The sequence below is a fragment of the Carya illinoinensis genome, chromosome 5 (assembly GCF_018687715.1).
Source record: "Carya illinoinensis cultivar Pawnee chromosome 5, C.illinoinensisPawnee_v1, whole genome shotgun sequence".
NCBI lineage: Eukaryota > Viridiplantae > Streptophyta > Magnoliopsida > Fagales > Juglandaceae > Carya > Carya illinoinensis.
The window spans coordinates 2,011,307-2,031,980 of NC_056756.1; the positions used below are offsets into that span (position 1 = coordinate 2,011,307).

The following is a 20,674-nucleotide window of genomic DNA, read 5'->3' on the forward strand; positions in this document are numbered from 1 at the left end:
TCGAACTTATTATAATAAAAAGTGACAGCATTCCTTCGATTCCATATATTTCTCATCACCAAGACCACATATTCTATATCTTCAACTTTCAGATCAATACTCAATTTTTTCCACAGTTCCCAAACATCAAGAAAAGTACTTGGTTATATATAATGTCCCTTAGCCTCCTGTTCGAAATTATATTTGTAAAGCCAAATTATAACTTTTTTCTAATTACAACTCTCCATAAAGAAGATCATGTAGGCCGCAACATGCAATTTTGTGTCTGAATTAGCATGTTATAACTCGTGCAGGATTCTGATCATTTCAGAACCATTAAGCAACGTTTAAAATTCAAAAGATACATGTACATGAGATCTTTTATTCGTTGCATAATCACAGAAATAGTGTTTGATTTTCTAGCAAGGATCGGAATACTTGCATTAATGCCTATGACTATCACCCGGCACCTTACAATTACATGCCAATTCGTTGCATGCCTAAATTTAATTGCAATCATTCTAATTAACTCACAGATAGTAGTGGGCGAGCCACCTATATGCCATGGCAAAACTCTCTTTAGGCTTGTACTCTGGAGCTGTATGTCCCCCTCCCTACATTTACAATATATAAAAATAGTTAAAAATTTAGATCTGTGTGAATGACATACAGAAGAAAAAACAATATTTCAGATCATAGCGTTTTGCATACCTTAATCGTAGCATAAGTCATACGGTACTTATTCTTGGTGAACCTCATTGTGTACCTGCCATGAGGATTAAAAGAAAAAAATAGTTCTTCAGGCCAGTAAGATCATCCTAGAATTTCATACAGGCAAGAAAATTGATTAAAATTTGACAATACAGGCTAGAGATCATGACTTCAATTTGAAAACTTAACGAAGTACCAACCCGGCAACTTGACCCTCCACAAACCACGGCTCCCAACTGCTTTCGAGGGTCATATTGAGAGTTCTTATCCATTGTAGGGTGCCAACATATGAAACAGACATGTCTTGGTCTCCGCTGTGAGACGGAGGGCAGGGGAGGGGAATTATTAGAATAGTAATCAAGCTAAAAAATGCATCGCTTTAACAAACATGATTAAGATAACAAAATTTAGGATGAAGAGTAGTACGTAGTATTATTCATTTGATATATTTATCACCGAGCACTCAAATATATCGAAAAAAATGAGAGAATATGAAGTGATGCGCTCTCACTTGTAAATCAGAGATCGGTAACCTGTCTGCTCTGTGAAATTACGATGGTAATCAACAGTACTTATAACATTATATGTGTAGGCCGACATGGTCTTATTACATCTCACCCAGTTCTTGATGGTTCCCTGAGAGTCATCAGAGCAGAGCTAGGAATTAATAACAGTAGTGGCAGTCTATATATATATATGGTGTACATATATACGTACGTACCTTCCGTATGTGAAGCGCATTTTGTACATTTTCATCATTAGCCCAAATGTAAGAAAGCACGTAAGTATAACTCTGCAAGTAGATGAAGAATTAAGCTATATAGTTTACAATATCATGATCATTTCGTACCATAAATATTAATAAAAAGGATCATCAGTTTATGTATATAGAGTACGATCGAGAAAGCTGCAAGGAGAAGAAAACCAGATGACTAGGTTACCCGGCACCATAATGCAGGGGGTGATTTAGACCATGAAAGGAGCTGTAAAACATTCCTCTGATTTTCGTCCATAATTGCTTGATGCGGCAATTCTATTCCATTTGATTTTGGAGAGATTAGATGGCAATTAGGTTCCAAAATATGTGCAACATCAATATTGGCGATGCACTACAGAATGTACGCAAACTCAGTTAGTCATTCTGAATTAATGCTCATAAAACTGAAACTGAATAATAATTTTCTCACATCCTCGAATGCTGCAAGATCTTTGACACATTGTACATTTGCTGGATCTACGACCACATACTCGCCCTGACAACTTTCTTTCAATGACTGGAAATTTAGAAGGAAAAAAACAACAAGTGAGAGTGACAGATCAAAACATATTGTCGTGAATCTATGATATAGTGCACATAATATAAACATAAACACAGGACATAAGTGCAGGCATTCAAAGCAAGTTTTGAGAGATTTACTGCATAGAGTTCATTAGATATAAGTGACACACGATAAGCATATTCGATTTCTGCATTGACATCACCACGACGATCGGTTACTGGGTTGCCAAGTAGGTATCCCTATTTTCAATTGATAGAAGCCTTGATTTAGTCATGGCATATATATCAGAAACCCAAATCAGGAATGCAATTTGAAAATCTAATGCTACAAAACTAGCTCTAATAATAATGCAATTATTTCTACAATAAAAGTAATTACATTGAGCTTGAGGTAGGGCTCCTTCCCGACTTTGTTACCTGCAAGAAAGTTTGATAGTTGAAATTCTGATCTTATGCTTAATTTCTCTGGAACCAAATTGGATTGGAAGAGGCCAAAACTGGGTCGTAGCTCCAAAAGCAAAACCCAGAAATCATTACCATTATAAATTTCTTCAACGATGATTGGAACGACAATGCCTGAATAAGAATCACCACCTACGTAAAGTACATTTGACTGGAATTGTGGGTGAGTTATCAGCCACTGTTTCACAAATCGAAAAATAAAAATTAAAAAACAAGGCGCTCTTAATTTGTTAGATACATAAATAATTAAATGATAATAATTTAACACTTGGGCTAAGAATAATTTTTTAAAATCCTTGTCAAGACAGTATTTACTTCGGAGTAGACCAGAAAACTGAGTGATCTCTGGTCGAATATATTTATATGAAAAAATCTATTATTTATCTATTTTTTCATCATCTTCTCATTATTATATAATATGATATTAAATAAAAGATTTATAAGTGAAATATAATAAATTGTCTCTAATTATCTAATAATAGCTTATGAGATGATGAGAAGAGTGAAAATTGAGATTATGTTATTTATATTTTCACTCACCTTCCGCAGGAACTGATAGGTTTGTGCCGCTGAGATTTTATCGGTGATGTTGTAACCTTGGGAGGTTCTCGCATATGAGAATCCCGAGCCAACGGGAGCATCTAAAAATATAATGCTGGCAACCTGGATATTAAATTGAATCATGACCATCTAAATTGCTTATGATATATTAAAAGATAAATGATATATATAGTCGTAGAATGTGTAAGCGTTGCGTAATCTCTTTGAAAAAAAATGAATAAATAGGAAATCTATAGAAAAAAAATATTTTTTAATAATAAATTTTATTCATTTTTAAAATGATAATACAACATTTACATATTTCACGATTATAGATAATATTATTTATATTTTTATATTATTCAGTGCATACCTGTGTCCATGAATATGGGTTCAACAAAAAGGTTGGTAGATTCCCGTCGAAATCTTCATAATTGAATTTAAGTGGTCCTACATATATTAGAGTACAGAGCAATCAACTTAAGTCATCTTGGGACACCCTTGTTTTTTGTTTTTTGCTTTCTAAATTTGTATTTTTGGGGTCTGATCAGGTTCTCTTGACATGATAAATGATATAATATCAACCAACATCGACCCTGTAATATTGTCTCCAAATATATAAATATATATAATAATGGGTTCAATTTGTTATAGAACTATCGAAAAGTAAAGAGAGAGATAGATTTATTATAAAACTTTCTAAAATGAGAGAGAGAGATAGAACTCAGAGAAGTTATGAAACTTATGAATTTCTTAAAGAATTCAACGATATATATAGGCGTACAAAGGGAACTATGCTAGCTTACTATGCAGTACTATACTGACACTATGCACTGTGCATATGTCGGCCATTTACTATGCCAGTTACTATGCAGTACTATGCTGGCACTATGCACTGTGCATTATGTCGGCCATTCACTATGCCAGTTACTATGCAGTACTATGCTGGCACTATGCACTGTGCATATATCGGCTAGCTCAAGGTGGTCATACAATTTATTTTACAACACTCCCCCTTTGGATGACCACATATAATGAATATGCCTCGTTAAAACCTTGCCAAGGAAAAACCTTGTGGAAACAAAAACCAATGGCGAAGGAAAAAGAGTACAATATTCATGTGTACCGTAAAATGCTTTAAGATTGCCTCATTAAAACCTTGCAAAGGAAAACCCAGTGGGATAAAACCTCAGCGAAGGAAAAAGAGTGCAATCAGTATAAGTCTTCAAGACATTACTCCCCCTGAAAAGTGCATGATAAAAGGTCTTCAAGTCTCCGCATTCCAATGTTCTGCACAATCTTCTTAAATGTTGCAGTTGGTAATGCTTTTGTGAATAAATCTGCCAGATTATCACTTGATCGTATCTGCTTGATTTTAATTTCACATTTCTCTTAAAGTTCATGAGTATAAAAGAATTTAGGTGAAATATGTTTGGTTCTATCACCTTTGATATATCCTCCTCTAATTTGAGTAATACAAGCAGCATTATCTTCGTATAAAGTTGTTGGGCTATCATTAATCACTGGAAGACTACACTTTTCTTGAATATGTTGGATCATTGATCTTAGCCAAATACATTCTCGACTTGCTTCATGAATTGCAATGATCTCTGAGTGATTTGAAGAGGTAGCAGATAATGTTTGTTTGACAGATCTCCATGATATAGCAGAATTTCCATAAGTAAATACATATCCAGTTTGAGATCTACCTCTGTGTGGATCTGAAAGATAACCTGTATCTACATATCCAACTAATTGTGGATTTGAACCATGTTGATAAAATAATCCCATATCAATCGTACCTCGAAGGTATCGAAAGATATGTTTAATGTCATTCCAATGTCTTCGAGTTGGTGTGGAACTATATCTTGCAAGTAAATTAACTGAAAATGCAATATCAGGCCGAGTGCAATTTGCAAGATACATCAAGGCTCCAATTGCACTGAGATAAGGTATTTCAGGACCAAGAATTTCTTCATTGTCTTCACAAGGACGAAATGGATCCTTTTGCACATTAAGTGATCGAACAACCATTAGAGTACTCAGGGGATGAGCTTTGTCCATGTAAAAGTATTTCAAGACTTTCTCTGTATAATTTGACTGATGAATGAGAATTCCATTTGGCAAATGCTCGAGCTGCAGGCCGAGACAAAATTTCGTTTTGCCAAGATCCTTCATTTCAAATTCATTCTTTAAATATGTAGCGGTTCTTCTGATCTCTTCAGGAGTTCTAACAAGATTTAGATCATCAACATAAACCGCAATAATAACAAATCCGGAGTCTGATTTCTTAATAAAAACACATGGGCATATTGGATTATTCTCAAATCCTTCTTTCAATAGATATTCGCTAAGGCGTTTATACCACATGCGTCCGGATTGTTTTAACTCATATAAAGATCTTTGAAGCTTAATAGAATACATACTTCTGGATGTACTCAGATTAGAAGTTTCAGGCATTTTATATCCTTCAGGGATTTTCATAGATATGTCATGATCTAATGATCCATATAAATATGCAGTGACCACATCCATCAATTGCATATTCAATCTTTTTATAACTGCCAAACTGATCAAATATCTGAATGTGATTGCATCCATAACAGGAGAGTATGTTTCCTCATAATCAATCCCCGGTTTCTGCAGGAAACTTTGTGCAACAAGTCGTGCTTTATATCGCACAATTTCATTGCTTTCATTACGTTTACGTATAAATACCCATTTATATCCAACGGGCATTACACCCTTTGGTGTTTGTATAATTGGTCCAAAGACCTCTCGCTTTGCTAGCGAGTTTAATTCAGCTTCAATAGTTGATTTCCATTTTGGCCAGTCATCTCTACGTCGACATTCTTCGACAGTTCTTGGCTCAATTTCTTCATTACTTCTGGTAATGTCAAGAGCCATTTTATCTGAAAATATGTTGTCGACAACAGTTTTATTTCTATTCAAAATTTCTCCTGTACTCATGAAATGTATCGAGATCTCGTTATTTTCAGGTACCTGTTCCTCTTCAAGGGAAGACATTTCATGAAATACCTCTTCAGGAGGTTCTTTCTCAGGAGATTTACTCTCTTCAGGAGCATCAATTACTCTTATGGCCTGTGTTGGTATGGACTCTTCAGGAGTACCAAATTCATTTTGTATTTTCCTCTTCCGAGGAATTTTGTACTTAGCACCAATAGGCCGTCCACGCTTCAGGCGTATCTTAGATTCGCCTATTGCTATTTTGGCAACTTGTCCTTCAGGGACTGCAATCCTTGCTGGAACTTTAACAGCAGGAATATATGATTTTACCACACCTTTAGTGTCAGTAAATACATCCGGTAATTGGTTTGCAACACTTTGCAAATGAATAATCTTTTGAACCTCTAAATTACATTCTTTTGTACGAGGATCAAATTGGGAAAGAGTTTTATTTTCCCAAGTAATTTCCTGTCGTACTTCAGGCACCGACTTCTCATTACCCAATGTTGGAAAAATGGATTCGTCAAAATGACAATCCTCAAAACGTGCCTTAAACATATCCCCTGTAAGAGGCTCAAGGTATCTGATAATAGATGGAGAATCAAACCCAACATATATCCCAAGTCTACGTTGAGGGCCCATCTTTGTACGTTGTGGAGGTGCAATTGGAACATATATAGTACATCCAAAAATACGAAGATGAGAAATATTTGGTTGCTGACCAAATGCAAGCTGTAATGGTGAATATTTGTGATATGTTGATGGTCTAACTCGAATTAATGATGCTGCATGAATTATAGCAAGTCCCCAAGCAGAAATAAGAAGATTTGATTTCATGAGTAAAGGTCTAGCGATTAGCTGAAGCCTTTTAATCAATGATTCAGCTAAACCATTTTGAGTGTGTGTGTGGGCAACTGGATGTTCAACATCTATTCCTATTGACATGCAATAATTATCAAAAGCTTGAGATGTAAATTCTCCTGCATTATCCAATCGAATAGTCTTAATTGGATAGTCGGAGAATTGTGCTCGTAGCTTAATTATTTGTGCAAGAAGTTTAGCAAATGCATAATTTCTAGTAGAAAGTAGACAAACATGTGACCATCGACTTGATGCATCAATTAAAACCATAAAATATCTGAACGGTCCACTTGATGGTTGAATAGGCCCACATATATCTCCATGAATCCTTTGTAAAAAAGATGGAGATTCAAAAACAACCTTTGAGATAGATGGTTTGATAATCAATTTACCTTGAGAACATGCAGAGCATGAATATTCATTGGGTAAGATAATCTTCTGATTCTTTAGGGGATGTCCATACGAATTATCAATTATTGGTCTCATCATTATTGATCCCGGATGTCCAAGGCGATCATGCCAAGTCATAAATATTTTGGGATCAATGCACTTCTGGTGCATTACAACATGTGATTCAATTGTTCTCATTTTTGTATAATACAATCCAGATGAGAGGGCAGACAGTTTTTCTAATACAAGCTTCTGGCTCGAAATTATTTTAGTAATGAGAAGATGCTCTTTATCGTCTTCGTTAATGGTTTCAATATGACAACCATTACGACGTATATCTTTAAAATTTAATAAATTTCTTCTGGATTGTGAAGAAAATAGAGCATCATTAATACAAAATTTGGTGCCATTAGGCAACACAATATAAGCTCTTCCGGAGCCTTCAATTAGATTCGATGAACCGGAAATGGTATGAACATAAGCTTTACTCAATGTTAGATTTTGAAAATATTTTTTATCCTTAAGAATTGTGTGAGTTGTAGCACTGTCAGCCAGACATACATTTTTATTATTCATCTCGGAGATAGAAAGTTCATCAATAAAACTCATGATTCTACAAAATATATAAAACTTTCATTACTAAAAAACACATTACAGAATAAAAATATTTTACAATAATATAAAGGAAATACATTAATTAAAAAGGAACACTTCCATGATCAACTCTACCACTAGAATCCTCAAAGAAATCAGAAACATCAAGGCTTGTAATATCTTCTCCATCTATAGAATTTAAAGCATATGATGGTTCAGCAAAATTTGTTTCAAATTTCTTTGTTTTTTCTTTTATAGAAGGTTGGTATAAGTCAACCTAGTGCTTAGCTGTACGACAGGTACGAGACCAATGTCCAGTCATACCACATCTATGGCATTCATCTTCATATTTCTTTACAAATTTATTTTGAGGACCTTTGCCCTTTTCTGAGTTGAACCACTTCTGGTGGTACGGTGTATATCTATTATTTTCCTTTTTAGTGTGGTCACTTCTAGGACCTCCACTTCTATAGTTTTTCTTACCACGTCCACGCCCTCTTTTTCTTTGAAAAGATGCACCATTCGCTTCTGAAAATGATGTAAATCTAGTATCATTCACTTCAGGGAATGATATAGAACCAGTAGGACGTGACTGGTGATTTCTTAATAAAAACTCATTATTTTGCTCAGCTAATAGAAGACAAGATATAAGTTCAGAATATTTCTTGAACTTTCGCTCTCGATACTGCTGCTGCAGGAGCACATTCGAGGCATGAAAAGTAGTATATGTCTTCTCTAACAAGTCATCATCAGTGACTTTTTCACCACATAATTTCAATAGCGAGCTAATTTTAAAGAGTGCAGAGTTATACTCACTAACACTCTTGAAGTCTTGCAACCTCAGGTGCATCCAATCACGACGAGCTTTTGGGAGGATTACAGTTTTCTGGTGTTCATATCTCTCCCTTAAATCATTCCACAAAATAAGTGGATCTTTCACCGTTAGATACTCAGTTTTTAATTCTTCATGAAGATGGTGCCGAAGGAAAATCATTGCCTTAGCACGGTCCTGCAGGGACCCTTGATTTCCTTCTTTAATTGTATCTCCCAAGTTCATTGCATTCAGATGGATCTCAGCATCAAGGATCTAAGATAAATAATTTTTTCCAGAAATGTCAAGAGCAACGAATTCCAATTTTGTAAGATTTGACATTTTCTACATATATAAATCAGGAACATAAGTATGTTTAATATTTCATATTCATTTTGAAAACTACAAAAATATATTGAAAGACTTACTTGAAGTAGAGGACTATTAGCTTCAAGATCGTCAGAACTTTCGTACTGATAACGTGTTATAGAACTATCGAAAAGTAAAGAGAGAGATAGATTTATTATAAAACTTTCTAAAAGGAGAGAGAGAGAGATAGAACTCAGAGAAGTTATGAAACTTATGAATTTCTTAAAGAATTCAACGATATATATAGGCGTACAAAGGGAACTATGCTAGCTTACTATGCAGTATTATGCAGTACTATGCTGACACTATGCACTGTGCATATGTCGGTCATTTACTATGCCAGTTACTATGCAGTACTATGCTGGCACTATGCACTATGCATTATGTCGGCCATTTACTATGCTAGTTGCTATGCAGTACTATGCTGGCACTATGCACTGTGCATTAGGTCGGCCATTCACTATGTCAGTTACTATGCAGTACTATATTGGCACTATGTACTGTGTATTAGGTCGGCCATTCACTATATCAGTTACTATGCAGTATTATGCTGACACTATGTATTGTGCATATATCGGCTAGCTCAAGGTGGTCATACAATTTATTTTATAACACAATTTCTTTTGTTAAATAAATTATATGCAAAAATTAATTTGACCCATTACATTACATAGCACTATTAACAAAGGTGTGTATACAACTTGATCTAAAAATAAATATAAGAGTATGTGGTGGGTCCTTTGTAGAAAGAATACAAGTTCTGTGCATTAGATCACCTGGGGAAAGAGAAGAAAATAAAAAATAAAAAAAATTGCGAGAAGAGTAAAGTCGGCGCTGGAGTTTTGTGGGTAAAACCCAATGCTCAGATTCTTGGAAAATCTCACGACCGGTCAAAAAAAGAGAGGAATTGAGAAGGTTACCAATATTTTCGTAAACAAATCCGGTGAAAGAAGAACAACCCGGGCCTCCTGTCAGCCAAAGTAACAGAGGATCCATCTTTGGGTTCCTCTCGGATTCAACGAAGTAGTAAAATAGTTGAACCTCGTCCGCTTCCCCAACACCCACGTATCTGGGAAATTAATTAACAACTAAAGTTTCCATTCCAAATGTACGTACGGATTACATATATATATTATTCTCAAAGGCACTGGGAAACAAAAACACACAAATTAAGCATCGATCGGATTACAGAATATTTCTTACCCAGTTTCAAGTTTGAAAGGCAGTTTTCCGGGAAATCCTGGTAGAGTCTCCACAATTGAATGGGAGTCAGCCATGCACATTAGGACAATCAGAAACACCAGCACAAAAACCAGAGTGATGGAAGCCATGGATAAGGTGGACATCGTTCTGATCAAGCGTTGCCGATATCCTGCCAATATCTAAAACAAAGCTCGATCTGTATTCCCCAATGGATGAAAAACGTAATTATGTCAAATTAAATGAAATATCAATAGTTGCAGGATGTACACGATCTCAGCTACCAATTTAGATCTAATAACAGGAGATGTCCTGTTACTTTGCAACTGGAGGCAAGCCGGATCCTATATATACATATATGTGGATACTGACCCACTTTCGAGTTTGAAGGGAAGCTCGCCAGTAAAACCAGGAAGAGTGTTGATGATGGACTGTGATGCAACCAAGTTGGAGATCCGAAGCAATAGCACAACCACTACAGACGGCCACCACATTGTGAAAGTATTAATACAGCAGCTGCTGCTAGAATTCATGAGTAGCTAGCTAGCTAGCGAGGTTAATTCATGACATGTGGGTAGGTGGTGTAGATATTGGTGCCTGACCTGCACATAAATGCAGGAAGAGATCGAAGGTTACTGCCTTGACTGGATGGTTTAACTGTTATGGTCTCGTTTTGTCAATTGTATTAAAATATTATCACGAAATTCTAAGTTGATTTTTTTGGTCCATCTGGTGTGCTGAGCGAAATCTATTAAAAAAAAAAAAAAGTTTAGTTTCAACACATACTAGGAGACCACAAGATCGAAACAAATTAATTACTAACGTAGTTTATTCGAGTTATAAAAATATTATTTATCATTTTCTCAATATTTTTTTATTTGATATCAAATTATTGAATATCGAGATGGCCGACTGTTTGGTAGCGAGCACGCTCTAGTGGACCACAACTTCAATTTTCAGTGACGTGGCAACTTCTTATCCAAGATCGGGCGGATATGGGAGCGTGCAGGTGGATTAGGTAAAAAAAAAAATCTATTTTTAACAGTAAATTTTGCTATCTTTTATTCTAAAGGAAAATGTTAGATTTCCCGCTGGGGATCCCGCTGGGAACTACCGCTTCCAGTATTTTTTTTTTTTTTCTTTTTTCTTAGTGATTAAGTAAAAATTGTTTAATATTATTATAAATTTTTTATATTTTTTTAAATATTTAAAAACATTAAAAAAATGATGTAAAAAAAAAAAAAAGAAAAAACTTTTGGCCTAGCGAGAGCTCCCAGCGGGAGCCCCAGCGGTGGCCCTAGCACTGCCCTTATTCTAAAATATATATAACATTACTCTAAAATGACTAATCCAATTAACTAAGCTTTAAATTTAATGATTCTTATTTGTGATTTTTGGGTGTCTTCGACCATGACTACTTAATGAGTATTTAATATTATATTTATTTATTTCTGCATTTGATTGCGAAATTAGAGGATGACAATTTCAGATTTTTTATATTTGAAAAAATTCATCAAACTATCTGTAGCTTTGTCTGTATAATGAAGCATTTTATTTTAATAAACAAAGAGAACATAAACATGCTTGCATGCTTATTCAGCTAAAGAAAGAACAGAGATTCCAAAACAAGGAACAGAAAACATTTATAAGTTGGAAGTTATATGAAAAAAAAAAACATTGTCTCTCAAGCCTCGGCTCAACTGATTATGTTCATCATTTTCTGTGATCATCTAACCATTGAAGTAGAAAGAATTGCTATTATTGGAACTTCCAAGGCAATTTGAAACTTGTTGATTTAAATTATATATACTTAGTAAAAGATTAGTTAATATATGGTGGTTCCATGCACATTGAAGTCCAATCCCGTTCTTTTGACGAATCCTTCAGAAAAAACAAATATAGCTTAGCTTGCAGTTGTGGCTTTCAAGGTAATTTAAAGTTAAAAATTGAATAAAATTTAATTAGAATATTTTTTATATTATTTTTATTTTAAAATTTGAAAAATTGAATTGTTTATTTTATTTTATATGAAATTTAGAAAAATTGTAATGATGAGATGAGTTGTGATGGTTTGTGAAAACAAACCAGTTTAAGTGATAGGCCTGATAAACAACTAGTTAGCTTCAGCGAACGTTAGGCAGAGAGTTCATTCACTCAAGGATCGCTCATTGGTTGTCTTGAGCGAACGTCAGACAGAGAGTTTGCTTGAAGTTTGCTTAATGGTTGGCTTAAGTGAATGTTGGACAAATTATTGCTCGAAGCGCGCTCAATACTTTGAGTCTGCTTGAGTAAATAACCCTGTTATGACGTTTTAAGGTTTCTGACGTCGTAGAATATATATATATATATATATATAGATGTTATTTTTATATTCAGGATATGTAAGATTGAATAGACTGAAACAATAGAAATAGAGAGAGAGGTGTCTTGTGAGTATTATTGAGAGAGAGAAAGCCCTAGAGAGAGAGTTGAGATTTGTGAGTAAAGGGAAGTTTTTTTAACTAATTGTGTGTTTGTAATTACCTCTAAATAAAATCTTTTGCACTTCTATAGATATAGGTATATTATCGAACCACGTAAATATTGTATTGTATGTTTGTGTAATTGATTTATGTGTTTTTGCATTTATTTTTCACTATCTTAATATCATTGTTTTTGGATGCGATGTTATTTTCACAACAGATGGGTTCCGCGAATTCAGCAAAAGAATCTCATGAGCCGTAATTATGGCTTTTACATGCTCCAGTTTGATCACGATCGCCCTCTCACGGCCCAGAATGTTTGATGGGTTGGAGATAATCGGGTCGAGGATCAGGAGGTGCCACGCGGGTACACTCGTACAACGCATGATGGCATGGTTACCTGCTTCCACCACATGGGCCTTGCCCAATGTATCCACCACCATCAAGGCCCGAATCCGGACTCGCTTTTGCCGTAGCCACGTGGAGGCGATAAGTACTTGCTCTTGGCTGTCTGCTGGTTTCCTAATGCCAGGCTTGCACGCACTAGTAAGAAAGATCACAACTCATCTTTATCTCCCTCTCTTCCTCCGTGTGTATGCTTTTCTCAGTGGGGACAAACTCCAACTAGTAGGCCTCAACAAGGGGAGGAGATCAGGGAGTACCGGGTTGCAACTGAACAGAAAGGTACCGTGTCTGGTTAATACCGGAGTGCAAAAGTATTATATGTGTGACTACAGTCAAGATCTTTATTGAGGTAGTTGTATCTAGATTTTGAGATTGTAAAGTAATCAAAGAAAACCTTCGCTATAAAAATAGTAACAATTCCTAGACTTCTCCTTATTACTAATAGCGAGTTAAATTGGGACAGGGTGGGTGCCTGCTTTCAAATTATGGATCGTGTGATGGAACCGAATAAAGCTATTTGGCTGAAATGAGGAGTGGCATCATCCATCCTCATGTACGCGGAACCAAGTTAGTAGTCTTAAACCAAAGCTTTTTGATAGATTCTGAAATCAATTTACTCATAAAGACGAAATCTTGTCAAAAAAATTAGGAGAGTGTCCTTAATTTATATCACTCACTTTGCCTTCTTGTCGTGGCACTACTATCAAGCCAATTGTCGAGTTGTGCTTCACTCGAATTCTCGGATTGAGCTTCGTTTGAGCCAACTGTTGGTTTGAGTTTCACTTGAACTCTCGTGTTGAGCTTCGCTCCAACCATCGACTGCAACTCGAGCAAACTATCTACCAGAATTTTGCTTGAGCATTATGCCGAGTGAGAGTTGAGTGAACTCTAAGCTTGACGTCTTCTCAACTCACAACTAGGCTCCACATAACCCAACACTCTTGTCTCATGGTTTCTCTAAGACCAAATTAGGCCCTTACAACTCATAAATTACCATAATATGTTTAGTGAACAATGATTGAAACAACAATGTGCCCTTAATACGAAGGAGCTTTCTCCGTTTATGCGTGTAAATAGATCTTTCCCAATTCTCCAACTATTACATCAATAAATACAAGCTAGCTAATTGGAATGAGAATGAGTTATTTGATATTCTGCGCTACAGAAAGTAGTAAGAAAACCATCTATCAATCATGGCCAGACATTCCTTAGGCTTGTACTCTGGTGCAGTGTGACCCCCACCCTGCAACACAAACCAAAATGGCACTACATTTATATATAACAATTTTGCTTGACTACGATATATATGGGGAATTATTTTGCCGGACTGCGGAGAATGCTTACCTTTATAGTTGTGAATGTCAAGCTGTACTTTTCCTCCTTAAAGATAGTGACGTATCTGAAGAAAACAAAATGAAATTCACAATGCATGAAAAGGTAGCAAATTTAGAAAATGGAAAATCGAACGGTCTAGAAACGAGCATGGTCACAAATTAAATAAGGTGGTCATGGAAGTTCACCCTGCGATTTGACCGTTAACAAACCAAGGTCTCCAGTAATCCTTTATAGACAAGTTCAGCGTTTCTATCCATTCTTCAGTGCCCACATATGGAATCGCCATGTCGTGATCACCGCTACATGAAAAGTTCTTCAAGTTAGAAAAGGCTAGAAAATTTTGAAACAGAGTATTTGCCATATATATTTTGATAAGCATTCCACATCACTCGTCAATAGGCTTATGCTGTCACACCAAGCCAAAGGTAGAGGAGGAAGGGCAAAAGCTTAATTGGCTGGGCAATTCCAAGAATTTATTGCATGCAGCTCCTTGTTCGATCAATAAGTACGATCGATTATCGAAATTCTAATAGAAGAGGCATACATTGAGTAGTAGTACTACCTGTAAACCAGAGCTCGAAGATCTTTCTTGGTGAGGTTTCGGTGGTAATCAATACTCGTTATGACATTCTCTGTATATTCTAAACTCTGATTGCATCTCTCCCAATTTGTTTTGGTTCCCTGAACACCAACTTAAAAAAGTATTTAATTACTGAAATTGACGTAATCATGAATTCGAATTCTATTTCAATTTGAAATACCATACGTACCTCTCGGATGTGGAGAGCCTGTTGCACTGTTTTATCATTCGCCCAAATATAAGAGTACCGATAGTTATAGTTCTGGAAATAATATGTAAATAGCTTGTATGATTATCAAATAGTCATAATATGGTTGAATTTGGTGTTGGGGAGAGAGAGAGAGAGAGAGAGAGAGAGAGAGAGAGAGAGAGAGAGAGAGAGAGAGAGAGAGAGAGAGAGAGAGAGAGATGTACCCGACACCATGGCCCTGGAACTTCCGGTGTTGAGGTGTGTATGTCTATGAAATTGTCACCGAGAACGCTCAATTCCCGAAATTTATTTGGCTTTGGGGAGTCTGTTGCGCAATTTGGTTCCAATACTTGGGCAAGACATATTTGGGTGACGCACTGCATATTCCATTGATCGGTAGATTACTATGCATTAATAATGCCCAATTAATGCATCAAACTAGACACACATGCAACATGAATGACTTGTGTAATCCAGAATTATTAATCTTAATCCAACTCACCTCTTCGACTACTTGAAGATCTTCTATGCACTTTGCATTGCTTGGATCCGGATATATATATTCTCCTTTGCAGTTTCTTTTTGTTGACTATAAGCACAGATATATAGAAGACATTACATATCTAGGAGTACATGATACGACCCTTACCCGTACGTGCGTTACTTTTTTACCCTACATGAAGTTTAATTAATATTAAATATAATTAATTGGCTCGTAAATTAAGAGTATGATTTATTATTAACTTAGATCCAACTAAATATGAGGGGGGAAGCGCATGTCAACGATAACATAACTAATAATTACGGAGCATTTCACCTCGTAAAGTTTGTCAGATATGAGTGCCATCCGGTGAGCGAATTTTAGTCTTGCATCAAGGTCAAAAATTCTATGTGTAAGTGGGTTGCCTAGCATAAAACCCTGCGTCCATTTTTCAAAACTATTAATATAACAATTATGAAAAAGAAAAAATAAAAGACGGGAAGGAGATCATATGAAAACAAAACTGAAAACCTTGCTAAAAAAAAAATCAAGGCCTTATAAATGTAAGGTCAAAGTATTGAATTCAATATTAGCTAGAAGTACGTACTTTGAGATTTAATGGTGGCAAATGTCCAACTTCGTTACCTAGATCATGATCATAAGACGAGAAAATCACGCCACAACAATTAGCATAAAAAAGAATTAGATACATAATAATCATATGTTCTCTTATACTAAATAATATGTTTTTGTTATTATGCATATCATGGATCATATCAGATCATGATCATGATTTCTTTCTAATACAATAACAAGTTTCTATTATTTTTCAAGATAGAAAATGAAATGTGATAAGTTGATAATTGAATTTGCTAAAATCTTATAACCCTATTAATACATTTTCCAAAGAATCAATTAAATGGGGAAGATAATATATATACCGTTTGAAATTTCTTGAACAATGATCGGGATGGGTATGCCGGAATAAGAATCGCCGGCAATATAGAGGGGGTTTGAGAGAAACATAAAATGAGACAAAAGCCACTGCATGCACCGTCATGATATAATAGATCATACAAGTAATTAGTCTCAAGTAAGATAAATATGTGCGAGTATATATAGGAAGCTGATCTTAATTTTCTGCCAAATGCATCTTCGAATCAAATGCCTTTGATTAATTAACCGGAATCCGCTCACCTTTCTTAGAAATTCATAAATTTGTGCCGCCGATGATGTGTCGCTGACATTGTATGCCTCCCAAGTTGTTGCATATGAGAATCCAGTACCGACAGGTGCATCTACAAATATTATGTTGGCAACCTAAAAGATGGACCCAATTCCTACTTCAATCATAAAATAAATGTTACGTACTTTACGCAACAATATTAAATCTGATCAGCTTACGTTTGTCCACGAGTATGGGTTCAATTCCAATGTTGGTTTGTTCCCACTAGAATTTGCATAGTTGAAAGTAAAAGGACCTACGCACAATGTCGATCTGTTACTAGGACCGTTAATAAAAAACAATTGTCCAGTACCACATCATGCCGGGTGTGTAAGTTCCACGGTCCATTTAAAAAAAAAAAAAAAAAAAGTAGGCTAAACACGCACCGAAGAAAGTTGAAACCTTCTTTTTATTCATGTGTACCCTATTTTTTTTTTTTTTTTTTTTTTAAAGACTGCATTGAAACGGTACATGAAATTAAGTATATAGTATATTCTACTACATGTATTGAGTAATCATATATGTTGCTCAAGAAATGCAGAAGATACCAAATATTCACTTCTTTATATGTATACAAATATATCTACATAAAAAATTTTATATATAGTCATTTTTGCGTAATCTTTCTACACTCTACTAATATTATTGGTTGTATCACTTTTTAAATATAAAATAATTGTTTTAACCAATCATATCATTAAAGTGCGTAAAAAATATACATGATTATATACATATATATTTCTTTTATCAAAATATTTATATTTGAATAAGAACTTGAAACTATTTTTTTGGGTTAAAATTTGTAAAAACACTATAAAAAAACGAGTTTTTATAATTAATTTATTACAACAAAAAAAATATTTGTTATAATAAATTCATCACAAAAATTTATTTTTTTGAAGTGAAAATTCTAAGCTGGTTTGCATGACCTGCGGACACTCATCACATGGTTGAATGGAAGCTTGCTAGCTAGGTTTGTCCGTTAACGTCACAACTAAGTAACACGTTACTACCATACTGTCAACGACTCAACGAAGTTGAAAAAATTCTTAATACGGAGATTGTACGATATATATCTGCTAGCTTGAATATGTACTTAAAAATATATATATATATTTATTATCCTCACACGGCATATTAAATATAATTTATTTATTTATATTTTTTTTCTTGTCAAATATATAATATATAGATGATCAGTAAAATAAATCAATTAGTTTAAAAATAATTAATCAAAATAATTAATTAAAAAAATAAAAATAAATATGATGTGTGTAATGTGTAGACTGATGAGTAGGATATCTCGCTTTCTCTCTCTTTGTACGTTGAATATGGAGTTTGATTGACTATATTGTATTCCTAAATATATAACTCAAAAAGGAGGTAGTACTTGTATACATACTGATTAATTATTAATATTCCAAGTTTCTGATCTACTACTTTAAAATAATATTAATTGTACTGTTAAATAATTAAAGAAAATGATAAGAAATATGGGAGAAATATATGAATATACCAATTTCAAATAAAAGGCCCGAGAGAGCGGAACAGCCAGGACCGCCGTTGAGCCAAAGAACAAGAGGGTCATCCTTAGGACTCCTTTCAGACTCGATGAAGTAGTAAAATAGCTGCACCTCGTCTAACTCTCCAACGCCAATATACCTTTAAAATTCGTTGCATATAAATAAATTAAAACCAGAAGAAGTAGTACTACAATATATTTAATTAATGTTTGAATTACATGATAAATATACACACATATGTGGACACTGACCCAGTTTCGAGTTTGAAGGGAAGCTCGCCAGTAAAACCAGGAAGAGTGTTGATGATGGACTGCGATGCAACCAAGTTGGATGTCAGAAGCAATAACACAACCACTATGGACGGCCACCACATTGTGAGAGTAATACCGTCGCTGCTGCTGCTAGAATTCACGAGAAGCTAGCTAGGACGTTAATTCATGACGTGTAGGTGGTACTGAAGGTGCATGGCCTGCACATAAATATAGTTTGAAGAGATCGAAGGTTGCTGTCTTGACAGGTTGGTTTAACTGTCGGTTGGGATTCAAACTTGGGCAAGCCGGCTGGAGGAGAAGCAGCACATGAGACGGTTGGACTGTTCGGTTTGGCTCAAGAAAATTCCCATTTCAAAATCAAAATTTTCACCTTATCATTACAATTTTTTCAAATTTTCATATAAAATATAATAAATAATTTAACCCTTTTTTTAAAATTTTCAAATTTTAAAACAATAATAATATTAAAATATAATATTTTAATATTTTATCTTAAAACTCAAAAATTCTAATATCAAAATTCTCATTTACCAAACCATAAGCGAGTAAACTTTATATTAAAGTAGAAAAGATGATATATGAGAAGGTGGTGAGGTTTCCAACAAACACCCCAGAATAATAACAACAATATAAAGAGCGGGTAGATAAAAAAAAGAAAAAAATGGATTTTAATGACCAATTTCTTGATCTTTACCCATGTCCTACCAATACATTATATACTTATTTGGATCAAATTTCATAAAAATAAAAATTTCGCATCCTTTGATTATTTACAAATAGATCCATTGGACTTCGAATTGAAAAAAATCTAAGAAGACAATTTTGAAATTCTCTCTCAATCAAAAGTTTTCATTTTTAAAAAACTTTTTATTATGATTTATTCATTCTGTAGAGAATATATTTCTAATCTCTTGATTAAATAGTAAAATCTGAGGATATTCAAGTCTAATTTTGTGTGTGCATAACGCGATTAGACAAATAAACTTATTCTCGATTTCATTATATTTTGAAAGTAAATTCGTTTATAATTCGTATGCATATCTTTATTGGTGGTTAGGAATGAATATTATTTTTAAAAAAATAATATTGTAACGCACATTAAAGTAAATTTTCTCTCGTTAATTTTTATTTAGCATCATTCTGCACCAACAATTGCTTACAGAATAGATGGCACAAAGCTAGGCGAGCTAAGAATTTTCAGACTGATAATAAAGGGGAATTTTGGTTCAATATGTATTAGAATATTTTCACAAACGAAGGCGCTAAACTTACTGTCGTATTGTCGTAGTTTATTTCAGCCTTTTAAGTTATAAAAATATTATTTATCATCTTTTAAGTTTTATTTTCTCAATATATATATTTTAATGTGACATCAAAATTTTTGATAGATAAATAAAATACAATAAATAGTTCATTTTTAAATTATTTGAGAGCATGAAACAATAAGAAGATCGATCGTGAAAAATAATATAGCTCTTAATGAAAACAGGCAAAAGTAAAGCAGTGGAACATATATAATTTAAGAAAGGCATGCACATTAATTGCTGTAACATATATAATTAATCTGAGCCCTATAAATATTGACTAAGTCGTACGTGGACTCATCAGACTAGAATCTCCACACCTCACATTTTTTTTAAAATTTTTTAAAAACTTTTTTGAGTATATTCTATTTAAATTAAATGATTTTTTATTTATTAAATATTTGATAAGAGAAAAAATAATAAAAATTGAAAAAAGTATAGAATGTAGAGATTATGTGAATACTAATGGAAAGTTGTGTAGCTTTTTTCAATATATATAAGGTGCTGTTGGCGGGCCGTCGGTAACTGCAGGGTGTATAGTGTATTTAAAATTTTGTTTTAATTTTTTTTCAACATTTAATTTTTAACATCCTTAATTATTAAAAAAAAAATAAAAAAATGCACAACTTTATTAAAAGTCAGTTTCATAATCATTAAGTAAAAAATAAATAAATTAAAAAATTAAAATAATCAAATAATAAATTAAAGCGATAAGTATGAGGGGCTAAGTATCA

At 34.1% G+C, this 20,674-nt stretch overlaps 1 protein-coding gene and 1 long non-coding RNA gene across 14 annotated transcripts; one reads left to right on the plus strand and one right to left on the minus strand.

Moving 5' to 3' along the window:
• Positions 1-240: 240 nt before the first annotated feature.
• Positions 241-18,826, minus strand: LOC122310581 (serine carboxypeptidase-like 13). 12 transcript variants are annotated; one of them, XM_043124582.1, is made up of 15 exons: positions 18,616-18,746; positions 10,167-10,345; positions 9,884-10,032; positions 3,345-3,421; positions 2,972-3,094; positions 2,507-2,609; positions 2,349-2,386; positions 2,108-2,209; positions 1,878-1,964; positions 1,632-1,799; positions 1,412-1,483; positions 1,202-1,326; positions 891-1,004; positions 691-745; positions 241-593 (listed from the first exon to the last, which is right to left on the minus strand). In XM_043124582.1, exons 2-15 carry the CDS (start codon positions 10,307-10,309, stop codon positions 510-512), a joined length of 1,440 nt encoding a protein of 479 aa, XP_042980516.1. In that variant the 5' UTR covers positions 10,310-10,345; positions 18,616-18,746; the 3' UTR covers positions 241-509. The 12 variants fall into 12 exon arrangements, with proteins under 12 accessions (XP_042980516.1, XP_042980507.1, XP_042980511.1 ...); XM_043124573.1 differs by having other exon boundaries at positions 10,167-10,362; positions 18,616-18,704; XM_043124577.1 differs by having other exon boundaries at positions 10,167-10,335; positions 18,616-18,635.
• Positions 13,025-15,083, plus strand: LOC122310589. Of its 2 annotated transcripts, XR_006242646.1 has the most exons (3): positions 13,044-13,379; positions 13,494-13,597; positions 14,765-15,083. It is a non-coding gene; the product is annotated as an uncharacterized LOC122310589 (long non-coding RNA). The 2 variants fall into 2 exon arrangements; XR_006242645.1 differs by having other exon boundaries at positions 13,025-13,379; positions 13,494-15,083.
• Positions 18,827-20,674: the final 1,848 nt, after the last annotated feature.

Bases quoted from the DNA above. Each gene is read 5' to 3' on its own strand.
- LOC122310581 (XM_043124582.1), bottom strand. From the start codon at position 10,309: ATGTCCACCTTATCCATGGCTTCCATCACTCTGGTTTTTGTGCTGGTG. The intron at 1,484-1,631 runs GTAACCTAGTCA...ATCTACTTGCAG, and splicing joins CCCCTGCATTATGGTGCCGG to AGTTATACTTACGTGCTTTC. The intron at 746-890 runs GTTGGTACTTCG...TCCTCATGGCAG, and splicing joins GTGGAGGGTCAAGTTGCCGG to GTACACAATGAGGTTCACCA.